The sequence below is a fragment of the Delphinus delphis genome, chromosome 6 (genome assembly GCF_949987515.2).
Source record: "Delphinus delphis chromosome 6, mDelDel1.2, whole genome shotgun sequence".
Lineage (NCBI taxonomy): Eukaryota > Metazoa > Chordata > Mammalia > Artiodactyla > Delphinidae > Delphinus > Delphinus delphis.
In genome coordinates, this window is record NC_082688.1 from 96,858,444 (window position 1) to 96,880,216 (window position 21,773).

The window sequence follows — 21,773 nt, forward strand, 5'->3', positions numbered from 1 at the left end:
TTAAAAATATGATTAATATGCTAAAACCTCTCTTGCAAAAATGGACAACATGCAAGAACAAATGGACATTAGAAGAACAGAGATTAAAATTCTAGGAAAGAACCTAAGGGAAAAACTAGTAATTAAAAACAGTGCAGCAGAAATGAAGATACCTTTGATGGGCTCCCAAGTAGCCTGGACACAGTAGAGGAACAATAAATGAACTTCAAGACGGAAACATCAGAAATTGAAATGCAAGAGGAAAAAATGGAAGAAAAAAAAAGGACAAAACACCTACGGAATGTGAGAACAATTACAAAGGAAGGAACGTACATATAATTAGGATTCCAGAAGGAGAAAAAAGAAACAAATTAGGGGAGTTCCCTGGTGGTCCAGTATTAGGACTCGGCACTTTCTGCCGTGGCCTGGGTTCAATCCCTGGTCAGGGAATTAAGATCCCGCAAGCCGCGTGGATCTTAACAAAAAATAAACAACAAAAAATAATGGCTGAATTTTTCAAAATTAGTGACACACTCCCACCACAGATCCAGGAGGCCAGAGAATACCAGGCCATATATAAATAAAAATATCTAGATATATCCTGTTCAAGCATCCAGCATACGGAGTATTATTTGAAGGCTACTTGAATTACTTTTAAGTGTGTACTGTACTCTGGGGCAACCACTAAAGCTTTAAAAGTTATAACTGATATGCCAAGAAGAAAGAAAATGCAATCATATAAAATACACAGTTAAAATTATATAAGGAAGAAAAAGAGAAGAATGAAAAAGTACAATGAATAGACAATATTTTAAAACATGACAGATATATGTGAATTATCTAAATGTACTAATGAAAAAACAATCTCAGGGTGGATTTAAAAAAGACCCAAAATGCTACCTGTACAAAACCCCTATGAATATAAAAAGAAATATATTAAAGTAAAGGGATGAAGAAAAAAATGTCATACTAACACAAACCAAAAGAAAACTAGAGTAGCTTTATTACTTTCAGACAAAGCCAACTTTAAGAAAGGAAAGTTATCAGGAATAAAGAGGAGCATTACATAACGATAAAGGAGTAAAGACAAGAAGGAGATATAACAGTCCTTAAGAGTGTGTGCCTAAAAACAGATCATCCAAATTGGTGAGGCAAGAACTGATAACAATTATAGTCTGAGATTTCAACAAACTCCCATTTGTACTTCATGGATTCATCAGTCAAAACAAGGACATAGCAGAACTGAGCAGCACCATCAGTCAATGGGATATAATCAACATTTATAGAATACTTTATTCTACAACAGCAGAATACACATTTTTAAGCTCAGATAGCACTTTGATTGAGATAGGAAACAGTCTGGGTCAGAAAGCACAATTCAACAAATTTAAGAGCAGAAATCATACAAAACATTTTCACATATGACAAGACAATGAAGCTAGTCATTAATAAATCATGGCTATAAATATCAGAATATTTGCAGATTGAACAACACATTTCTAAATAACGTGTGGGTCAAAAAACTCCCAGATAATTTTAAAATATTTTGAACTAAAAGAGAAGGAAAATACAACTTCTTTTTCTGTTTACAGGGTAAATAGTGAGTACCACTGTTCACAGCAACTCCTCGATTGAATCAGATTTGTTCTCCAAACAACTGTGCTTATGACTTTTGCATAGTGAATCTAATGTTCACACTAAATGCACTGCTGACCTTGAGACAATAAAAGTCTTGCAGAAAACACTGTTTGGCTTCTTTCTTGAAGAGGCAATTCAGTAACAATAGTCTTCCTTATATACGCTGACCAGAAGACAGTAAGAAAAAATAGGAACATATGTTTTTTTTTTTCCTTGTGATAAGCGGGCCTCTCACTGTTGTGGCCTCTCCCATTGCGGAGCACAGGCTCTGGACGTGCAGGCTCGGTGGCCATGGCTCACGGGCGCAGCTGCTCCGCAGCACGTGGGATCTTCCTGCACCGGGGCATGAACCCGTGTCCCCTGCATCGGCAGGCAGACTGTCAACCACTGCGCCACCAGGGAAGCCCAGAACATACGTATTTTAATTAACCAAATGTATCCTCTAACATATTTACATGATGATGGTTTTTGCATAAAAAGTGCATAATTCCCAAAACCCTCATGTTGGATTCCAGTACAATTAAATTGAAGGTAGTCTTTGGGGAGAGAAGTTTTCCTCATCCATTACCTTCACAGGAATTTTTTTCTGTGTAAATTTCTAACACCCATTGAGTAGTCTGGTGGAAAGACTGTTCATAAGTGATTAATTTCAAGGATTTACCACTTGTGTGAGTCCTCTAATGTCCAATGAGGGCTGAAATCTGGTTGAAACACTATCCATACACAATACACATGAGGGATTTCTCTGTGAGTTTTGTTGATTGATGGTTGATTTCTCAAAGGGAAAATTTCCAGGTTTATTATATTCATTGATCTTCCCCTGAGTCCTCTGATGCTGCACTTCCAGTCAAAGTTTCCCCATATCCATTACATTCATAGGGTTTCCCCCACATGGGGACTGACGTACTCTGAGGTTGTTTGTAGATGAAAACGTTCCCACGTTCATTAATAATAGGATTTCTCCCCAGTGTGAGTTCTCTGAAGTGTTTAGGACTGGCATTTGGCTAAAAGCTTTTTCACATTCAACCCATTCACAGGGTTTCTCCCGTGTGAATTCTATGATGCAGAGGTAGATGAGAATTTCTCTTGAAGGACTTTCCACCCTTGTTACACTCCTAAGGTTTCTGTCCTGTGTGAATTCTCTGATGCCAAGTGAAGTGAAACTTCCTAGAGAGAGATATTTCACACGTATTACATTCATAGGGTTTCTCTCATGTGTGGACCCTCTGATGTAACCTGAGGTTGACTTTATAGGTGAAAACTTTCCGACATTCATTACATCCATAGGGTTTCTCCCCAGTGTGAATTCTCTGATGTCTACTTAGTAATGACTTCCAGTTAAAAGCCTTCCCACATTGAATACATACATAGGGTTTCTCCCCTGTATGATTTCTCTGATGCTCAATGAGGTTAGACTTTCTATAGAAGGACTTTCCACATTTGTTACACTCATAGGGTTTCTCCCCTGTGTGACTTCTCTCATGCTCAGTGAGGTTAGTCTTTCTATAGAAGGACTTTCCACATTTGTTACACTCATAGGGTTTCTCCCCTGTGTGACTTCTCTGATGCTCAGTGAGGTAAGACTTTGTATAGAAGGATTTTCCACATTTGTTACACTCATAGGGTTTCTCCCCTGTGTGACTTCTCTGATGCAGAACGAGGTAAGACTTTCTATAGAAGGATTTTCTACATCTGTTACACTCATAGGGTTTCTCCCCAGTGTGAATTCTGTGATGCTCAATGAGGTAACTCTTTCTATGGAAGGATTTTCCACATTTATTACAATCATAGGGTTTCTCCCCTGTGTGACTTCTCTGATGATCACTGAGGTAACTTTTTCTATTGAAGGATTTTCCACATTTATTACACTCGTAGGGTTTCTCTCCCGTGTGAGTACGCTGATGTATTTTTAGGGATGACTTATGTCTAAAAGTTTTCCCACATTTATTACAGTCATAGGCTTTCTCCCCTGTGTGAATTCTCTGATGCACAATGAGGTATGACTTCCTACAGACAGATTTTCCACACTCACCACATTCATAGCGTTTCGCCCCTGTGTGACGTCTCTGATGTTTTCTGAGGTATGATATGTGGGTAAAAGCTTTCCCACATTCAGTACATTCATGGCGTTTCTCCCCTGCGTGACTTTTCTGATGCTCAGTGAGGTGAGAATTTCTATAGAAGGCTTTTCCACATTTACTACACTCATAGGGTTTCTCCCCTGTGTGAGTTCTCTGATGTCTTTTTAGGGTTGATTTATGGCCATAAGCTTTCCCACATTCAATACATTCATAGGGTTTCTCCCCTATGCAACTTCTCTGATGTTCTCTGAGGTATGACATGTGGGTAAAAGTTTTCTCACATTCATTGCATGCATAAGGTCTCTCCCCACTATGAGTTCTCTGATGTCCAATGAGGTATGACTTCCTAGAGAAGGATTTTCCACATTCTTCATAGGGTTTCACACTCATTTGAGTTCTCTGATGTACAGTAAAGGTAGTCTGAGGGTATAAGGTTTGCCAAAATATGGTATCATCACAGAAGCTCCTCTTTGTGTCAAGTTTCTGGGATATGGTAAGGGCTGCATTAGGGCTTAAGTTACTTCCAATTTCAAAGGGCTTTATTTCTGAGTGAGTGCTCTGATGTTCTCTGCAGTGTGACTTCTGGCTGAAAGTTTTCTCACCTGTGTCTGTATTCTGAAGTTGAGTAAAAAAGTCTTGCTGCAAATATTTTCCTTGATTTGCCAGGCTTTTCTCTAAGAGGTTATCAAGTTTGCAGTCTTATAAAATAAAGAAAATAAAAATGCCTTATAAGCCTTAAAACACATTTCTTATAGGATGCAGCCTTTACATATATGCCCTATATTGTATTTGACTATTTTTCTAGCCACCACATCTTCCCAAAATAAATGAATTCCAAATGTATGTTTCCTATACTCCTTGAGAAAAAAGGACACCAAAATTATGATGATTGTCTCTATATAGCTGGCATTTTAAAAATAAGGAAATGAACAGTAAATAGCTAATAGAGGACTCTCAAAAGTGATTCACTTGGGCAACTGGAAAATGAGACACTGGGATGACTGATTATTAGCAGTAAGTAGAACTACAAGAAAAATCAGTCAGTAAGGGTTTTCAAACAATATATCAGAGAAGGGATTGGACTGAGGAAGAATATCAATGTCTAGGTCTTTATACTTCCAACTAAAGATTATGATGGTAGGAACTTATTAGTCTACAAGCTTCCAGCTGGAGTTCCCTCTGTTCTATTCTACACATCAACACTGAAATAAATTCATAATTGAACTGATTTTCTTCTGATTAAAGAAACAATTCTATAGCTCAAGCTCACATCCTCCTGGAGTTATTCACAGAATTACAAATGTACAAGAAGGGTAAAACCATATATTGACCTGGAATGAATTCACTTCTATATGCTGGCTCTGATGCCTTAGTTTATTATATCAGTGCTGGTAAACAACAAACTTCTCTTGAATATCAAATCACAAGTTTCCCCTTTCATTATGATCACTCACTCTCCTGAAACTAGTTTTTTTGTTTTGTTTTTGCTTTTTGCCACACTGCACTACATGCAGGATCTTAGTTCCCTGATCAGGGATCAAACCTGTGCCCCCTGCAGTCTTAACCACTGGACCACCAAGGAATTCCCCCTAAAACTAGTCCTAACCAGGACTAATCTCTATGTAGGATCTCAGTTCCCTGACCAGGGATCAAACCTGTGCCCCCTGCAGTCTTAACCACTGGACCACCAAGGAATTCCCCCTAAAACTAGTCCTAACCAGGACTAATCTCTATGTAGGATCTCAGTTCCCTGACCAGGGATCAAACCTGTGCCCCCTGCAGTCTTAACCACTGGACCACCAAGGAATTCCCCCTAAAACTAGTCTTAACCAGGACTAATCTCTATGTAAGCATTCCATCTACTTCTGAACATACAGCTTCTATTAACTGAGATCCTTTAATATCACGTTTCAACCTGTTTCCAAAAGCCTATTTAGAAATGTACAGTTTATTCATTTCTCATAAAAGTTTCTTTCATATATTTGACTGCTCTTACCTAGGTTATTTTCACTTTCTACATAAAATGCCAGCCTTATGCTAAAACCTAAGATGGCACTGAACACACTGCTCTAAATACAACAGATAAAAAGAGTTAAGTGGCATCATTTTGGAAAATAACCTTTTTTACCAACTTCAGGCACATGAGATATTCTAGCTATCATTCCACAACTCCACGATATTTTCCAATCTAACCTGGCCAGGCTATTTGTCTCTCGTCAGTGGTTCCTTAACAACAATAATATTTTTCATTTTCAACAATTATCTTCTACCCACATCCTTTCTCTACATAACCCTACATCCCAACTTAAGGACTAACAATTAATCTAGATATTTTTTAAGGCAATGCTATTCTCTAAACTTGACCAAGAAAATACCTTCTAAGAGGTTCCCACCAGTAATTTACACTCTCACAATACATGCTGCCTATACCATTTATCTTAACAATGAATACCTGGAGAGCACACATGCACATTGAGGCACACATTTTTAAGTAAATTACCATCATTCAATCAGGATGCATCTTAAAATTTATGGCATGTCCACAGTTTTTTAGCTATCCCTAAAATAATGGTTTGTCTCTCAACTGATACCAGTTTAGATCTTATAAAATATATTTCATGCAGCTTTGTGCTCCTAAATCTGGAACAGAACTCTCATTCTGTGATTATTTTTGCACCCCTCTGTGATATAAAATAAATCAGTTGTCTTTAAAAGTGCAGTATGCTTCAGAGCTACCCAGACCACTCTTGGTTACACTGGCTCAGGTTCAATGCCAATATACAGGATGATTCAGAAGTCAAAGAAATTTGACTGGTGCATCGATAAACATGAAATACCTCTCACCTACCTGGCTCTATTGTCAACCCTAATGTAACTGTACAAAATTAATTATATATTACATCCTAGAGGAGGGAAGAATAAGGAATATTCTTTCTTGGTGCATTACAATACACCAAATTATTTATACACACACACATTAGTTTTACGTATATCTTAATTTGTGTATGTGTGTGTTTTAACATTCTTATTCCAAATAATGAGGCACTATTCAGTTTATTATGTTTCTGACCATTATTTGTATGGCATTTTTCTACCTATAAACATCTTCTGCTTGATTTCATATGCACAATTTTCATTTTAGATTCATAGACCATGATTGCCCTACAGTGTACCATGTTCCGTTTTATTGCTACATCATGATTTAGTTTTAAGTTCACTTGTGAATAAGTATTGAGGTTCTTTGCAGATTTGAGTTTTTTATAAATGTTGTATGAAGAAAGTCTTATTTTTGTCTCCCAGTGAAAAAGTGTAGGAAACTCTAGAAGATAAATCTGGGAGTGAAACTGCTGAGTCATGGGGAACAGGTATGTTAAACTTTTTTTTTTTTTTTTAATATTTATTTATTTGGCTGTGCCAGGTCTTAGTTGCAGCATGCGAGATCTTTGTTGCGGCGTGTGGGATCTTCAGTTGTGGCATGCTGGATCTTTTAGTTGTGGCATGTGAACTCTTAGTTGTGGCATGTGGGACCTAGCTCCCCGATCAGGGATTGAACCCAGGTCCCCTGCATTGGGAGCAGAGTCTTAGCCACTAGACCACCAGGGAAGTCCCAGGCATGTTAAACTTTAAAGAAAATGCTAATCTGTTTTCCCAAATACTTACACCAATTAATTCTGCTACCTGCCTTGTAGATGCTTCCCTACATGATATCCTCATACTCTTGGAGTCATAAGACCTCTTCATGTTTGAGAATTGAGTGGGTATAAAATCATACTATATGAGATCCAATCTGAATTTGTACTTCCCACATTACCCAAATTGAGCACTTTTTCTCATAAATTCCATTTATTCCCTTCTTTGAGAAATACCTGTTTATGGACTTTGACTTTTTTTTTTAATCGGTTGCTTGACTTTTTACTCACAATTTCAGTAGTTTAACACTTAACATACATTTGAGTCCCAAGTTTTTGTCTCAGGTGCCGAATCAGTGAATGAAATATTTTAAATATCTGCTCTCAGAGATCTTATATTCCAGTGGAAAGAGACAGAAAACAAAATACCTGGCAATTGTATATTAGGTGATGAGTGGTTGGGAGAAAAATAAAACAGAAGAAAGGACAGGGGTGACATTTTAAATATAATAGTCACAGAAGGCCATACTAAGAAGATACTTGTCTTGAGATCTGAATTCTTTATCTATTATAGAAACAAATCCTTTCTGAAGTACATTTGTAACAAATATCATCTCTCACTGTATGATCTGTCTCCTCACATTTATAAAAATATGAAATTTAGCATAAATATACATACAACTATTCTGTCCATTATAATAATACCACAGAGTGACCACCCACGGAACTATCATCCTCATCAAGAAATAGAATATGACTGTATCAGGGATACTTCAGGACTTTCTTAAGCACAAGTTTCTGCATCATTACAGGTCACGTCACTCATAAAATTTAGAGTAATTGTTTGCTCTCATTTCTGTACTGTTTTACAACTCTCTTTTAGAAGCCTTAAGAATTTGGACGTTTAGAAAAAATATATCCAATATGTGGAGGAGGAAGATGTAACAAAAGCGATGAGATATAATCCTGCTGTTTTTCTCATCGTGAAAAACTAGGAACCAAAATATATGTTTTTAAAATCAAGTAATAGTCATTTTTGATATTCAAAAGCTAAAAATTAAGAGATTATAACAGAAACTAAAGTTGGGTGTTAAAATATGAGACAGAAGAGAAAATAAGCATTTTAGTCTCATAACTGGTTTCATATCAGGTGATTATCAGATACTGTCTAAATAAATAGATGATTAAGCCATTACATGAGATTATAATTTTTTTTTGTGGCCACACCACGTGGCACGTGGGACCTTTGTTCCCTGATGAGGGACCAAACCCATGCCCCCTACAGTGGAAGCACGGAGTCTTAACCACTAGACTGCCAGGGAAGTCCTGAGATTACAATTTTTAAGGTCACTACTTAAGCCAAAGTACAACTTAACTAAATTACCGGGAGAAAAATACACTTATTTTAAAAAGCAAAGGAAACAGGCCTATTACCGAAAAGAGTTTCTGTAACATTACACATAAGTTTGCATTATAGAAGTAATGGACAGTCAATCAATATGAATGGGCTAAGGTCAACTATTAAAAGAAAATGCTATTAGACTGTATCAGAGGCATACCTAAAATTAATTTGGAAAATTAGAAATAAAAAATTGTAAATGAAGTAAACATTTAAAAATAATTCAGGACTCACTGATCTTAGTTAAGGTTCAATTCAATTTTTCAAAGTTAAATTCAAGGTTTAGCATAATGCCAAACAAAGCCTCATGAGTATTATTTTGAAATTTGATCAGCTCATTATTAAAACATGTCATAAAGGTGCTATAATCAATATGAAATGGTACTAGGGTAGAGATAATTAAACAGGCTAGAGAAACAATAGAGAAACCAGGAGCAAACACATAATTTACTGACTCTTGATTTCTATCTAAGGTAGCAGTGCATAAAACTGAAGAAAATTACCCACATGAAAGATCAGTAAATTTTATGTTTGAATGGAAATGCTTATAACATTCATATTTAAAGTTACTATCTACGTAGGTGGATTTCTGTCTTCCATTTTACTGTCTGCAAAGTGAGAACATCAATGTGCTTATATTTTATCCCTTTTCTTACACACTCCCTTACTACATCATATTAGGTCTACTCTTTCTAAACTTCAAGATGTAAGTCCTCAAAAGGGGAAGCATTTAAACAATTTCCTGGTGTCCACCTCTAAGTGACCACTTTGGATCCTATTTCCCCTGGAGACCTGTCTACTGTACTCAATAACTCACCTGCATGGCTCTTGCTTAGAATCTCTTCCTCTAACAACAATGGATCATCTTGCTCCAACTTGACGATTACATCTGGTTTTGTTAAACAATACCCTGCAAATGGGAAATAATTTAGGATTTGGATCAGCTGCATTGGCTTTAATGCATATGAATGTGAAGGAAGGAATAGTTCTAGGGAGTAGCATAGTTATGGTGCTCATTTGACCTTTCCTTTGGAGAGGAAACTACAATGTTGTTTTTTCTGAATCTAAAAAGAAATTGATCTCCTTAAACCCCTGAATCATAAGGATACATAACATTGAGTCTACATGTACAGAGGTTTAAATAAGGTTCTGCATAGGAACTTCCAGTCATGGCCATGATGGTGTAAGAGGAATAATAGTACATGCCAAACAACTGGAAACCATACAAAATCAATGAAATAATGACCTTTAGGCATTACACACTGGACAATGGTACTGGAAGACAAGGATCTCTGAGAGAAGAGAAGAAATAGAATTTCTAGGTTATGGTACAGGAAGAAGACACCGAATCACAGCCTGCTGATCTCAGTAACTACAGAAGGCAATGCTGGGAGCTCAGGAAAGCCAAAAAAATTAGAATTTCTGGAGTAAAATATTTCAGAGGAAAGAGGTACACTGAGAGAGAAGCAGGAAGCACTAACAGAAAGGTCACCTTGAATAAAATTTGTATATCCATATAAGAAAACTTCCATCAGTGGAGGAAAAGAACCCAAATGCAATAGGTGGAAAAATTCCCAAAGCGTAAACACAGACAGGATGTTTAGAAAGAGTGGAAAGATCTTCTAATACATGTGGAATACACGAGGTATTAGACACTGTTCACAAAAGAGTATTATTGTCCCACTACTGTGACCAAATAAGTCCTAAAGAATGCTCTAGACCTCAAATAACAAGCAAACATTGAATTAATTTAGTTAATTTGCTTAATTACAAGCCAGCACTTAATGGATTAAAGTTACTCCCAAGTCATTTACTACCGCCCCCCCAGGAATGCCCTAAAGTATTTAAACAAACACAAGACAATCTAGCAGCCAACAGTGTAAAATTCACAGTATGCATGCAGCACACTATCAAAAGAGACCAAGTATGAAAAGAAGGAAAACATGATTCACGACAAGGAGACAAGTCAATCAATGGGACAGAAGAAGAAATGTAACCTGAGATTAAATTAGCCTCCAAGGACGTTAAAACTGCTATTTATTAATACACTCCACATGTTAATGAAGATAGAGAAAACAGGAACATGGTGAGAAAACAAAGTTATAAAAAAAAGTCACAAATTGGAAGTAAAGGCAGGAAAATATATCACCTGGGGGAAAAAACACTGAAAGACTCCAAAAGATTTTGTGCTATGGATCACCAATATTTACATTAGAAATAAAAACTGACACAGATCTCTTTAATAAGACATCTAGGTTCTCCCATGCTCCTGCTCTATTCGTTCTATCATGTCCGGCCACGCAGTTACTTGAAAACTCCATCGTTTACTTGTGAATGGTGAAAAAGGCTAATATCTTAGTGTCATCATCACAATTTTTGACCTCAAAGGCACTCTGAAACGTCACTGGCCTCCTAGGTCAAAGGACTAAACGATCTTAATAAACCTGCCACATTCAGTGCCTCCAAGAATTCCTCATAAATTTCAATGGGCACCCGGCCAACTGAGCACTCTATTAAGTTGTTGTTCTGGGATGATATATGAAAGACTGCACTTCTAACCAATTCCAAGATGATTCAAAAGTCTTTAATATTAGAATAGCAGACATTTCTGTTCCCCTTTGATTTATTCTAAATGGCAGCTTAAAAAAAAAAGTCAATATGCCCAAACATAAGATTTTCAAACTGTTTATACTTATCTTACACATTCAGTGTATCATTCACCTTACCAACTTTCTCAGCTAAAAAAAGGATCCAAAATTAAATATTAAGTTTCAATAGCCCCCAAATCAAATGAGGCTCCTCTTCTCTCCCCAAACCAGTTATTTGGAATTTTGAGCGAACTCAAACAGAACTCAGAGCGCTAGTATATATCGAAAAATATAACGACTTTTTAAGACAAACAAATAAATAAATAAACCCACTGCCAGCTGACCTGATCTAAAAGAAAAGTTAAAATAAGTCATTTAGATTTAAACAAATGATACAAAGTGTAAATTTGAATCTACACAAAGAAATAAAGAGAACTGTAAATGCACGATACGTAAATAAAATATTGTTCTCATTTTAAAAACATATTGAAGTGAAAATAACACTATAAAAAGATAATGCATTATGGGGATTACAAGATATGTAGAAATAAAATCAATAACAACAATAACACAAAGGATGAAAGAAAGTGAAAATAGTCTGTTGTAATATTCTTATGACATAGTTGAAGTAACAAGTATTACTTGAAGGTAGACTGATACTTCAGAGATGTATATTTAGCAACCACTAGAAAACAAAAAGTACATTTCATAGAAGCCAAAAGTGGGTAAAAGAGATTCATTAAAAATAAGCACAAGAAATTCCCTGGCAGTCCAGTGGTTAAGACTCTGCGCTTCCACTGCAGAGGACGTGGGTTTGGTCCCTGGTAGGGGAACTAAGATCCTGCATGCCACATGGTGTGGCCAAAAATTAAAAAACAAAAAGCACAGAGAAGCCAGGGAAAAGGAAAGAAAAATAAAGACAGAAAAAAATAGAAGGTATCAACCACAAAGATAACGTTAAATATAAGTGATGTGAACATTTCCCTAAAACACAAAAATTGTCAGAGTGAATAAAATCAAGACAACCTTGCTGTCTCTTAGAAACCAACTGTGAATATAAAGACAAAGATAGGTTAGAAATAAAAGGACAGAGAAAAGTATATATCATACGAAGCACACAAGAAGCAAATGAAAGTCTGACTGACTATACAGTACCAAACAAAATTCAGAGAAAGAAATATTACCAGGGATATCAATAAAAACTTCAAAACGCTAAAAGAGAAAATCCACCAAGAGGATGTAATAACCCTAAGTGGTTTACTACTTAAAAACAGAGTTTCAAAATACACGAAGCAAATCCTATTAAAAAGGAAAGAAGATATAAGTAAGTTAGACTTGGATACTCACATTCCTTTCTCAATATTTAATAGAACAAGTAGATAAGATATTAAAAGGATACAAAAGCTTTAAGCAATACAATCAGCCCACTGGAACTAATCCCTATCTAGAAAAAATACCATTTTCAGTCACATATGGAACATTCCCCAGGATCATATGTTAGGCTCTAAGACAAATTTCAATACATTTAATAAGACTGAATCATGCATGAAATATTATCCAGAGTAACACACAAAAAAGGATATAAAAATTGTAACAGTAAGAAATTATGAAACAAATATTTAGAAAGTAAACAAATTCTACAAAACCAATGGATCAAACAGGAAATTACCAGGCATTTAAAGAAATATCTTGGATTAAATGAAAATAAAAACATAACATCAAAACTTGTGTGATGCAGCTAAAGCAGTTTTCAAAGAAAAATATAGCGTCTTATGCTTACATTAAAAAAGTAAAACCAAGTCTCAATTCATGAGCTTAAATTTTATCATAAAACAGCAAAGAAAGGAAGGGCAAGGTAAACCAAATCAGTATAGAAAACCCTGAGGATTCCAAAAATACATAAAGCTCCGAAAGCTAATAACCAGGTTCGACAAGGTTGCAGAATACAAGGAAATATGCAAAACCCAGTTGTATTTCCATGCACTAGCAATGAACAAGCCTAAAATGAAAAATAAAAACAATTTCATTTAAAAGAGCATCAAAAAGAATACAATACTTAAAATAACTTTAACAAAAGTATAATTTGACCACTTAAATCTACAGAATATCATTATAATAAATTTTAAAAGTCCTAAATAAATAGAAAGACAGATAATCTCAATGTTCATGGATCAGAAGAGTTAATGTTGTCAAGATGGCAATACTCCAGAAATTGAGCTACAGATTCAATGGAACCACTAACAAAATCACAGCTTTCTTTTACAGAAATTGACAAAGAAAAAAACTGGAGAGCTCACACTTTTCAATTACTCTGTTTACAGAAAACACTACTGTTTCTCATTTATATTATTGTCTCTACTCACAGAATACTTATGTATTCTCAATACTACTTCACTGCTGGTCACTGAGTGTGCAGAGGTTTTTCCCACTACCAAGCAACTCTGCAACACCAGCAAGGTGTTCTACATTCAATTCAGTTCTGACATATCCACTTGGAGTCTGCATCAGATCTCACAGGCTAGGGGTTGAGTCCACAAGACTGCCTCTCCTCACACTTCAGATGCCAATTACAAGCCCAGGTTACTACCTGTGCTACTGACCAACTAGCTATAAATGGGAGGTTCCCACATCCTGGTCCTCAGGTTTAATTTGCTAGAATGGCTCACAGAACTCAGGAAAACAGTTTGCTTACTATTAATAGATTGCCAGGTTTATTACAAAGCATACAACTCAGAAACAGCCAGACAAAAAAGCTGCATAGGGCAAAGCTTCCATGCCCTGTCCAGGAGCATCAGCCTCCCACCACCTACAAGTGTTCACCAACAACAAAGCTCTCTGAACCCCACAGTTCAGACATTTTTATGGAGACTTGATTATATAGGAATAATTATTATTAGTAATTAAGTCAATCTCCAGCCCTGCCCCCTCCCTCCCTGCAGGTCAGGGGACGGGCCTGAAAGTCCCAACCCTCTAGTCACTTGATTGGCATTCTTGGCAACAAGCCTATATCCTCAGGGGGTTTCCAAAAGTCACCTCAGTAACATGAACTCAGGCATGGTTGAAAGGGGCTTGCTATGAGTAAGATACCTCGATCTCTCGTATCACTTAAGAAATTGCCAGGGTTTTAGAACTCTGTGCCAGGAACAGGGATTAAGACCAAATATATCTTTCTTATTATAAATCACAATACCATACTATACTATTAAGGTAGTACCGGTGTAAGAATAGACACATTAAGAATAAAAACAGAGAACAATGGAGAATTGAGAGGCCAGAAATAAACCCTTAAATTTACGGACAGTGGTTTCACCAGGAGTAGATTTCATCACAAGAAACCACTTTCTTTGCTTCTTCAAGAAGCAACTCTTCATCCATTAAATTTTTATCATGCGATTGAAGCAATTCAAACATATCTTCAGATTTTACTTCTAATTCTAATTGTTTCTACCACCACATCTGCAGTTACTTCCTCCACTGAAAATTTGAAACTGTCAAAGTCATCCATAAGGGTTGGAACCGACTTCTTCCAAACTCCTGTTCCGGTGGATATTGTGACCTTTTCCCATGTATCAAAAATGTTCTTAATGGCATCTAGAATGGTCAGTCCTTTCCAGAATGTTCTCAATTGACTTTGCCCAGATCTATAGAGGAATCACTATCTATGGCAGCTATGTTTACAAAATATATTTTTTAAATAATAAGACTTGAAAGTCAAAACAACTCAACACATGGGCTGCAGAATGGATGTTGTGTTAGCAAGCATAAGTATACTAATCACATTGTACATCTCCATCAGAGCTCTTGAGTGACCAGGTGCATAATCAATGAGCATGTTTTGAAAGGAATCTTTTTTCTGAGCAGCAGGTCTAACAACAGGTTAGATACTCAGTAAAGTATTTTGTCAACAGATGTGCTGTCATCCAGGCTTTGCTGTTCCACTTACAGAGCACAGGCAAAAGAGATTCAGCATAATTTCTAAAGGCCCTAGAATTTCCAGAATGGTAAATGAGCATTGGCTTCAACTTAAAGTCACCAGCTGTACTAACCCCTAACAAGAGAGTCAGTCTGGGCTTTGAAGCTAGGCATTGACTTCTTCTCTCTACCTTTGAAAGTCCTAGATGGCATCTTCTTCCAATGGAAAAGTATTTCATCTACATTGAAACTCTGTTGTGTAGTGTAGCCACTTTCATTAATCATCTTAACTAGAACTTCTGGATAACTTGCTGCATCTTTTCCATCAGCACTTGGTGATACCCCTTGAACATTCATCTTAAGAGAGACAGCTTCTTTCCTTAACCCCCATGAACCAAACTATACTAGATTCAACCTCTTCTTCTGCAGCTTCCTCGCCTTCCTCAGCCTTCACAGAATTGAAGAGTTAGGGCTGTGCCCTGGATTAGTATTTGGCTTAAGGGAATGTTGTGGCTGGTTTGACCTTTTATCCAGGACACTAAAATGTTCTCCATATCAGCAATTGAGCTGTTTCACTTTCTTATCATTCATGTGTTCACTGGAGTTAGCACTTTTATTTTCCTTCAAGAACTTTTCCATTGCATTCACAACTTAGCTGACAGTTTGGTGCAAGGGGCCTAGCTTTCAGCTGATCTCGGCTTTCAAGGTGCCTTCTTCACCAATAATTTCTAGCTTTTAATTTTAAGTAAGAGACATGCAACTCCTCCTTTCACTTGAACACTTACAGGCCACTGTAGGGTTATTAATTGACCTAATTTCAATATTATTGTGTCTCAGGGAATAGGGAGGCCTGAAGAGAGGGAGAGAGATGGGGGAATGGCCAGTTAGTGGAGCAGTGTGAACACACACAATATTTATCAATTAAGTTTGCCATCTCATATGGGTGCAATTCATGATGCCCCAAAACAATTACAGTATAACATCAAAAATCACAGATCACCATAACAAATAAAATAATGAAAGAGTTTGAAACGTTGTGAGAATTACCAAAACATGACACAGAGATAAAGGTGAGCAAATGCTGTTTGAAAACTGGGAGCAATACATGTGGTCAGACCCAAGGGGTTGCCACAGATTTTCCATTTGTAAAAAACGTAACATCTGGGAAGCCTAATAAAGTGAAGCACAATAAAACCAGGTGTTCTTATAGGTGCAAATACTTGCCGTGAGACCCAGAAAACCACAACTAGAGTCTTTACACAAGGGAATGAAAACATGGACTTAAATATCTATAACACCTTTACCTATGATAGCACCAAACTGATAAGGACCTCAGTGTCTTATGAACAACTGAAAATACACGGCATAGAACAAAACACTACTCGTCAATAAAAAGAATAAATACAGATACACACAACAAACATCCATGAATCTCAAAAGAATTAAGCTAAATGAAAGAAGCCATACAAAAAAATAGTACACAACCTTGTATGTGAAATTTCAAAAAAGGCAAATGTATTGAAATAAAAAGTGGATCAATAATTATCAGAAAATGGGTGGGAAGAGAGGACTGACTGAGAAAGGAAAATTTTCATGTGATAGAAATAATCTGTATCATGATTTTGTTGGTACAGCTGTACACATTTTTCAAAATTCACTCAATTATAAACAGAAACTTGCTGAATTTTCTTTTCTGTTAATTATACCTCAATATAGGTAATTTTTTTAAAAAAAAAGAAGCAGCAGAGGGGTTTCCCTGGTGGCGCAGTGGTTGAGAGTCCACCTGCCGATGCAGGGGACACGGGTTCATGCCCTGGTCCGGGAAGATCCCACATGCCGCGGAGCGGCTGGACCTGTGAGCCATGGCTGCTGGTCCGGAGCCTGTGCTCCGCAGCGGGAGGGGCCGTGACGGTGAGAGGCCCGCGTACCGCAAAAAAAAAAAAAAAGAAGCAGCAGAAAATCACATGCACTCTAGGCAGAGTTGCATGATAAAGTAGGCTCACCTGATGAGACAAGGAGGCTGTAGTTCTCCAGCATCACATCTCTGTACAGGGTCTTCTGAGCAGAGCTCATACACTGCCACTCCTCCAGGGTAAACTCCACGGTCACGTCCCTGAATGACACTGATGTCTGTGAAAGCACATTTCTCATCAATCTGAAGAATTCAAAATTAGGTGACATGGAAAATACCTCTGGAAATAATTCCTATCAAGTTTATGGTTAAAAATGTAAGACAAAAACTGAAAATCTTTTCATATTATCAAAAATATCTGACAGTATACTCTTTATATGCAATGTCCTAGGGAAGCAGGCATTTTCATACATTTGGCTCTGCCTTCAAAATCCATTCAAAATTTGATCACTTCAAAGTACAGCTGCTAACATCATCATTTCTTGAAAGGATTACTGAAAGAGCCTGCTAACTCTTCTGTTTCCACCACTGTCTCACTAGAGTCCATTCTCAGAGCTATATTTTAAATTATAAGTCAGGTGATGCCCTTTCTCACCTCAAAATTCTCTAAAACACCTAGTAAACAGAGATAAATATTGAATTCACAGATTAGGAGGTTTAATATGGTGGAGGTATCAGTTCTCCACAAAGAGATCTATAGATTCAATGAAATCATAATTAAAAGCTTACCAGGTTTTTTTTAGATTCAGAACCTAATTCTAGTATTTATGTAAAAAGGCAAACATCCTAGAGTATGAAAACCATTTTGAAAAACAATAAAGCTGGAGAGCTGATATTACTTGATTTCAAGACATACCATACAGCCACCTCTAGATAGTGTGTGATATTAACAAAAGTGAAACACACAGATCAAAAGAAGAGAAAGTCTAAAAATGATATATACAAACATATGTGCACACGCACATTTCTTTAATTTAGGTGTCTGGGCAATTCAATGGAGAAAGTATATTCTGACAAAAAATCATGCAAGACTAAAAAACTCCACTAGAAAAAAGTAATAACAATAACCTTGATTCATTCTTTGAACCACAAAAAAAAATTCAAAATGATCACAGACCTCAATGAGTCTGCTTTCTGCTTAGATTTTAGAGTCAGAGGAATGTATCACCTATCTAAAAAAAGAAACTGACAGCTGGTTTAATGAAGTGGGAACCAGCAAAATGGTTGAGTGTATGCTCCCTCAACTCAGTATTTAGAATACACTACCTGTACAAATTTCCAACGCATCCTCAGACTCTGAAATTCTAGATTTATGACAGGGCCTACCAGCAACACATTTGGTTGCTTTCTGATCAGCATTCCCTGTATTAAGTAAAAAATTTAAATATATGAAAACAGAAATTATAGATATAACAAAACAGATATAAGAGAATACAATCAACAAGGTTATGAAATACATTTAAAAACAGATAAAAATGTACAATTTTCTCTGAAAATGTAGTAATTAAAAAAATAGAAAACCAGACTAGATCTATGATTGTTTAAATAAAGTGATTCAATAATCTACATCTACACAAAAAAGCAGATGTACTCACAAAGCCCAATTTTAGAGGTAAGTTTAAGGAAATATATAGCAGGTGATTTTCTCATATGAAATAGAGAGAGAGAGAGAAAAAAAGAGAGGAAGGGGGATAGGAGAAAGGAAAGGGGAAGGGAGGGGAGGGGAGAAGAGAAAAGAGCAGGAAAGTGCCCTGAAAAGACTAGCACAACCGAGATACCACAGTTGGTCAGGTATACAAGAAAACAAAATTATAGGCTAATCTAGTTTGTCAATACAGGAATAAAAATTCAAATATGATATTAGCAAAAAGATGTCAGTTACAAATTTAAAAACAAAAACAAAAAAACACACCCATGAGCAAGCAAATAGGGTCTACACAGGAATTCAAGAGTTAATATTCTAAAATCCATTTTAGCTACGTCTAATATTTGTAGATTAAAGAAAACAAGCTATACCTTTACTCCAAAAGATACAAAAAGGTGTTCAATATAATTCAGTGTAGATTCATGACTCAAGTAAAATCTTAAACCGATTATAAAAGAGAAATAACTTACACTGATAAAGGATGTGTAACACAAGCTGAGAGCAATCTGAAATCAAGTTAAATCTATCACAGCACAAAGTAGCTGATGAATAAAGAGCTCACCTTAGATATGTTCATTTTTGGTAGTTTTTGGGACAATGTAGAGGACGGTGAAGATTCAGCTAGGGGGACAAAAAGAGCAAAGGGTCAGGACACCTGGCCTGCCTTACAGTTCCTACACTCACCTCCCAATCACATCAGCAGCCCAGCTGACAAGCAGCCTCCCTACAGCATCCCTTTAGCCCTTGAAAAGGCAAAGGAAAGACCCTGTGGAAACACCATCTGTCCACCTACCAGTTTGAAATGATCACGGGGATTAAACCTACCACTCTCATTTGGTAAAAATAATTTTGTCTATTGATGTAAATGGATTTAATTAAATACAAACAAAAAATGAACAACAGATGATTGAAGTACAGCAAAGGATGACACTACTTCATTAAAATTAACAGTAAGAAAAAGAGACACAGGCTGCATCCTTTATCTATTTTTCTAGCAAAACTCTTTACCCCTTGAGTGAGAGAATCCACAGAATGCCCAATAAAAAGGATGCGGTGCTTTAAGGCAAAGTTTTAAAAATTACTACTTTCTAGTGGGCTGCAGTTTCTCAAAAGAGACTCGGTAAGTTTCTTCTGATGACTGAACGGTATGAACGACTGTTCGACTCCTGGCTCTGTCACATGCCGGGTGGGCCTGGAGAAGTCACAGGCGCTCTCAAACTCAGGACCACCTCACCACCCTGAGACTCCGATCTGCTTTCTGCTTAACGTGTGTTTAATGCAGATGCTCATACCGCTATCACGAGATAATTGGGAGGCTTCTGTAAACCACCCAAGGAAAAGAACAAAGTGTCTTCTGAACAACATCTACTGTCACTTTTTCGGCGGTTAGTACCTGGCACTTGCCTCTTTTTCCAAATGACACCACATCGAATTCTCAGAACAACGCCATGAAGCAGGCATTATTCATAGCCTCCTCTGCAGACCTGACTCGTCCCCAGGTTACTTCTTCCGCCCACAGTACCGGTGACACTGCTGTAAGTGACCGGGTCTCTCCCGCTCCAGAGCAGGGCTGCCCAGCACACCCTCCTCCCGCGCTTTCTGGCCCGCTCACGGCCAGCGTGACCACCGCGCTTTCCCTCCCACTGTCCGCCCCGGCGTCCCCCCGTCAGATGCAGGCGGGGCCGGGCATTCCTTCCCCACACGCACCGTCCCCGCTCCTAACAGGTCTCAGCTCCACCTGCCCCCGAGACCACGAGGCCAGAACCGGGATCGCCCCACCCACCTTCCCAGGTCCGAGATCCAGGCCAGACCCGGGCACTGCGGCCCCGCCTGGGCCGGAGGGCGGCCCGCGACGTACCACTTCCGACCCCGCCACAAGAACGCAGCTCTCAGCAAAGCTCCAGGCCACGCGACGTCCCTGTCCCGGCTGCGCAGTTCTCGCACATGAGATCCCGAGAGAAACGTTCCACAATCTTCCCTTCTCCAGACCTGTGAACTCAAAAGGGAAGAGGCGGGGCCTAAGTTGCACTTGCGCAGAGGCAGCCCCTAGAGACCAGGAGGAAGGTGGAGGGGAGAGACTACATTTCCCTTCGCTCTCTGCGCGCTCCCTAAGCTGACTTTGAACAGAGCAATCGGTTTCCTGCTGCAGGGTAGAAATATGGGAGAAATGCTTGTCCAAGGGTCCACGGTGCCCAGAGACGCTGGATCGGGTGTGTCACACTGTGGGTCTTAGGCCATCTTCATGCCTGGCGTATGTGGAGGTTCAAGGGCAAAACTGGGAAAGCTCACGGCTGAAATCAGATTGTCCAAATTGCTAAATCCTTATAGTCTTGAGAAAATGTCCTCCTAATGGAATAGAATTTTCTGTCTGTGCATTAGTTAACCTACTTGCCATCATGTGGGCTTCCTTTGTAAAGGACAAATAGCGTATTTTTTCAAAAGTGAATTCACCAGTTTATTCATAATGGAACAGATATCTTTTTTCATTTTTTGCAATTTTGAAACCAAGCAGGACCCTGCAGGGCCCTGCTAGGAACAAAAAACTTTCCCTGTCCCCTGCTTTTTTGCAGGCAAAAGGCTTCAGCCTCCCAGGCCATCCCTGAGTTCCAAAGGGCAGATTCAGACAGTTACTAATAGGGGAAAGAATGGAATGTAGAAGAAAGGTGAAGCAGTCAAAAAACCAATAGTGCAACTATAAAGCAGGGACCTCGTTCCTCCTCAAGGGATATACATGACAACATGTATTTCAGTTCCTCTGAAGGAACTAAGGCCACAAACCGGGGCTGCAACCCCGCTGGAGGATGGTAGCTTCAGGTGGAGCACAAGATTCCTGAACACCACCCTGTTAGCTCACCACCAACCACAGTAACACACCCTGTAGCTCTTGCCTGAAATTTTACCTATAAAAACTCTTACCCCCAAATCACCCAGGAGTTTGGGTCTTTTAAGCATGAGCCACCATTTCTCCTTCCTTAGCCTTTTCAATAAAA

At 37.9% G+C, this 21,773-nt stretch overlaps 1 protein-coding gene across 1 annotated transcript; it reads right to left on the minus strand.

Moving 5' to 3' along the window:
• Positions 1-1,866: 1,866 nt before the first annotated feature.
• Positions 1,867-20,790, minus strand: LOC132427526 (zinc finger protein 182-like). The gene is given in 6 exon segments (XM_069540796.1): positions 1,867-2,914; positions 2,916-4,396; positions 9,544-9,636; positions 17,230-17,356; positions 19,346-19,404; positions 20,642-20,790. Coding segments are annotated over 5 exon segments (2,166 nt in total). The 5' UTR covers positions 19,361-19,404; positions 20,642-20,790; the 3' UTR covers positions 1,867-2,464.
• Positions 20,791-21,773: the final 983 nt, after the last annotated feature.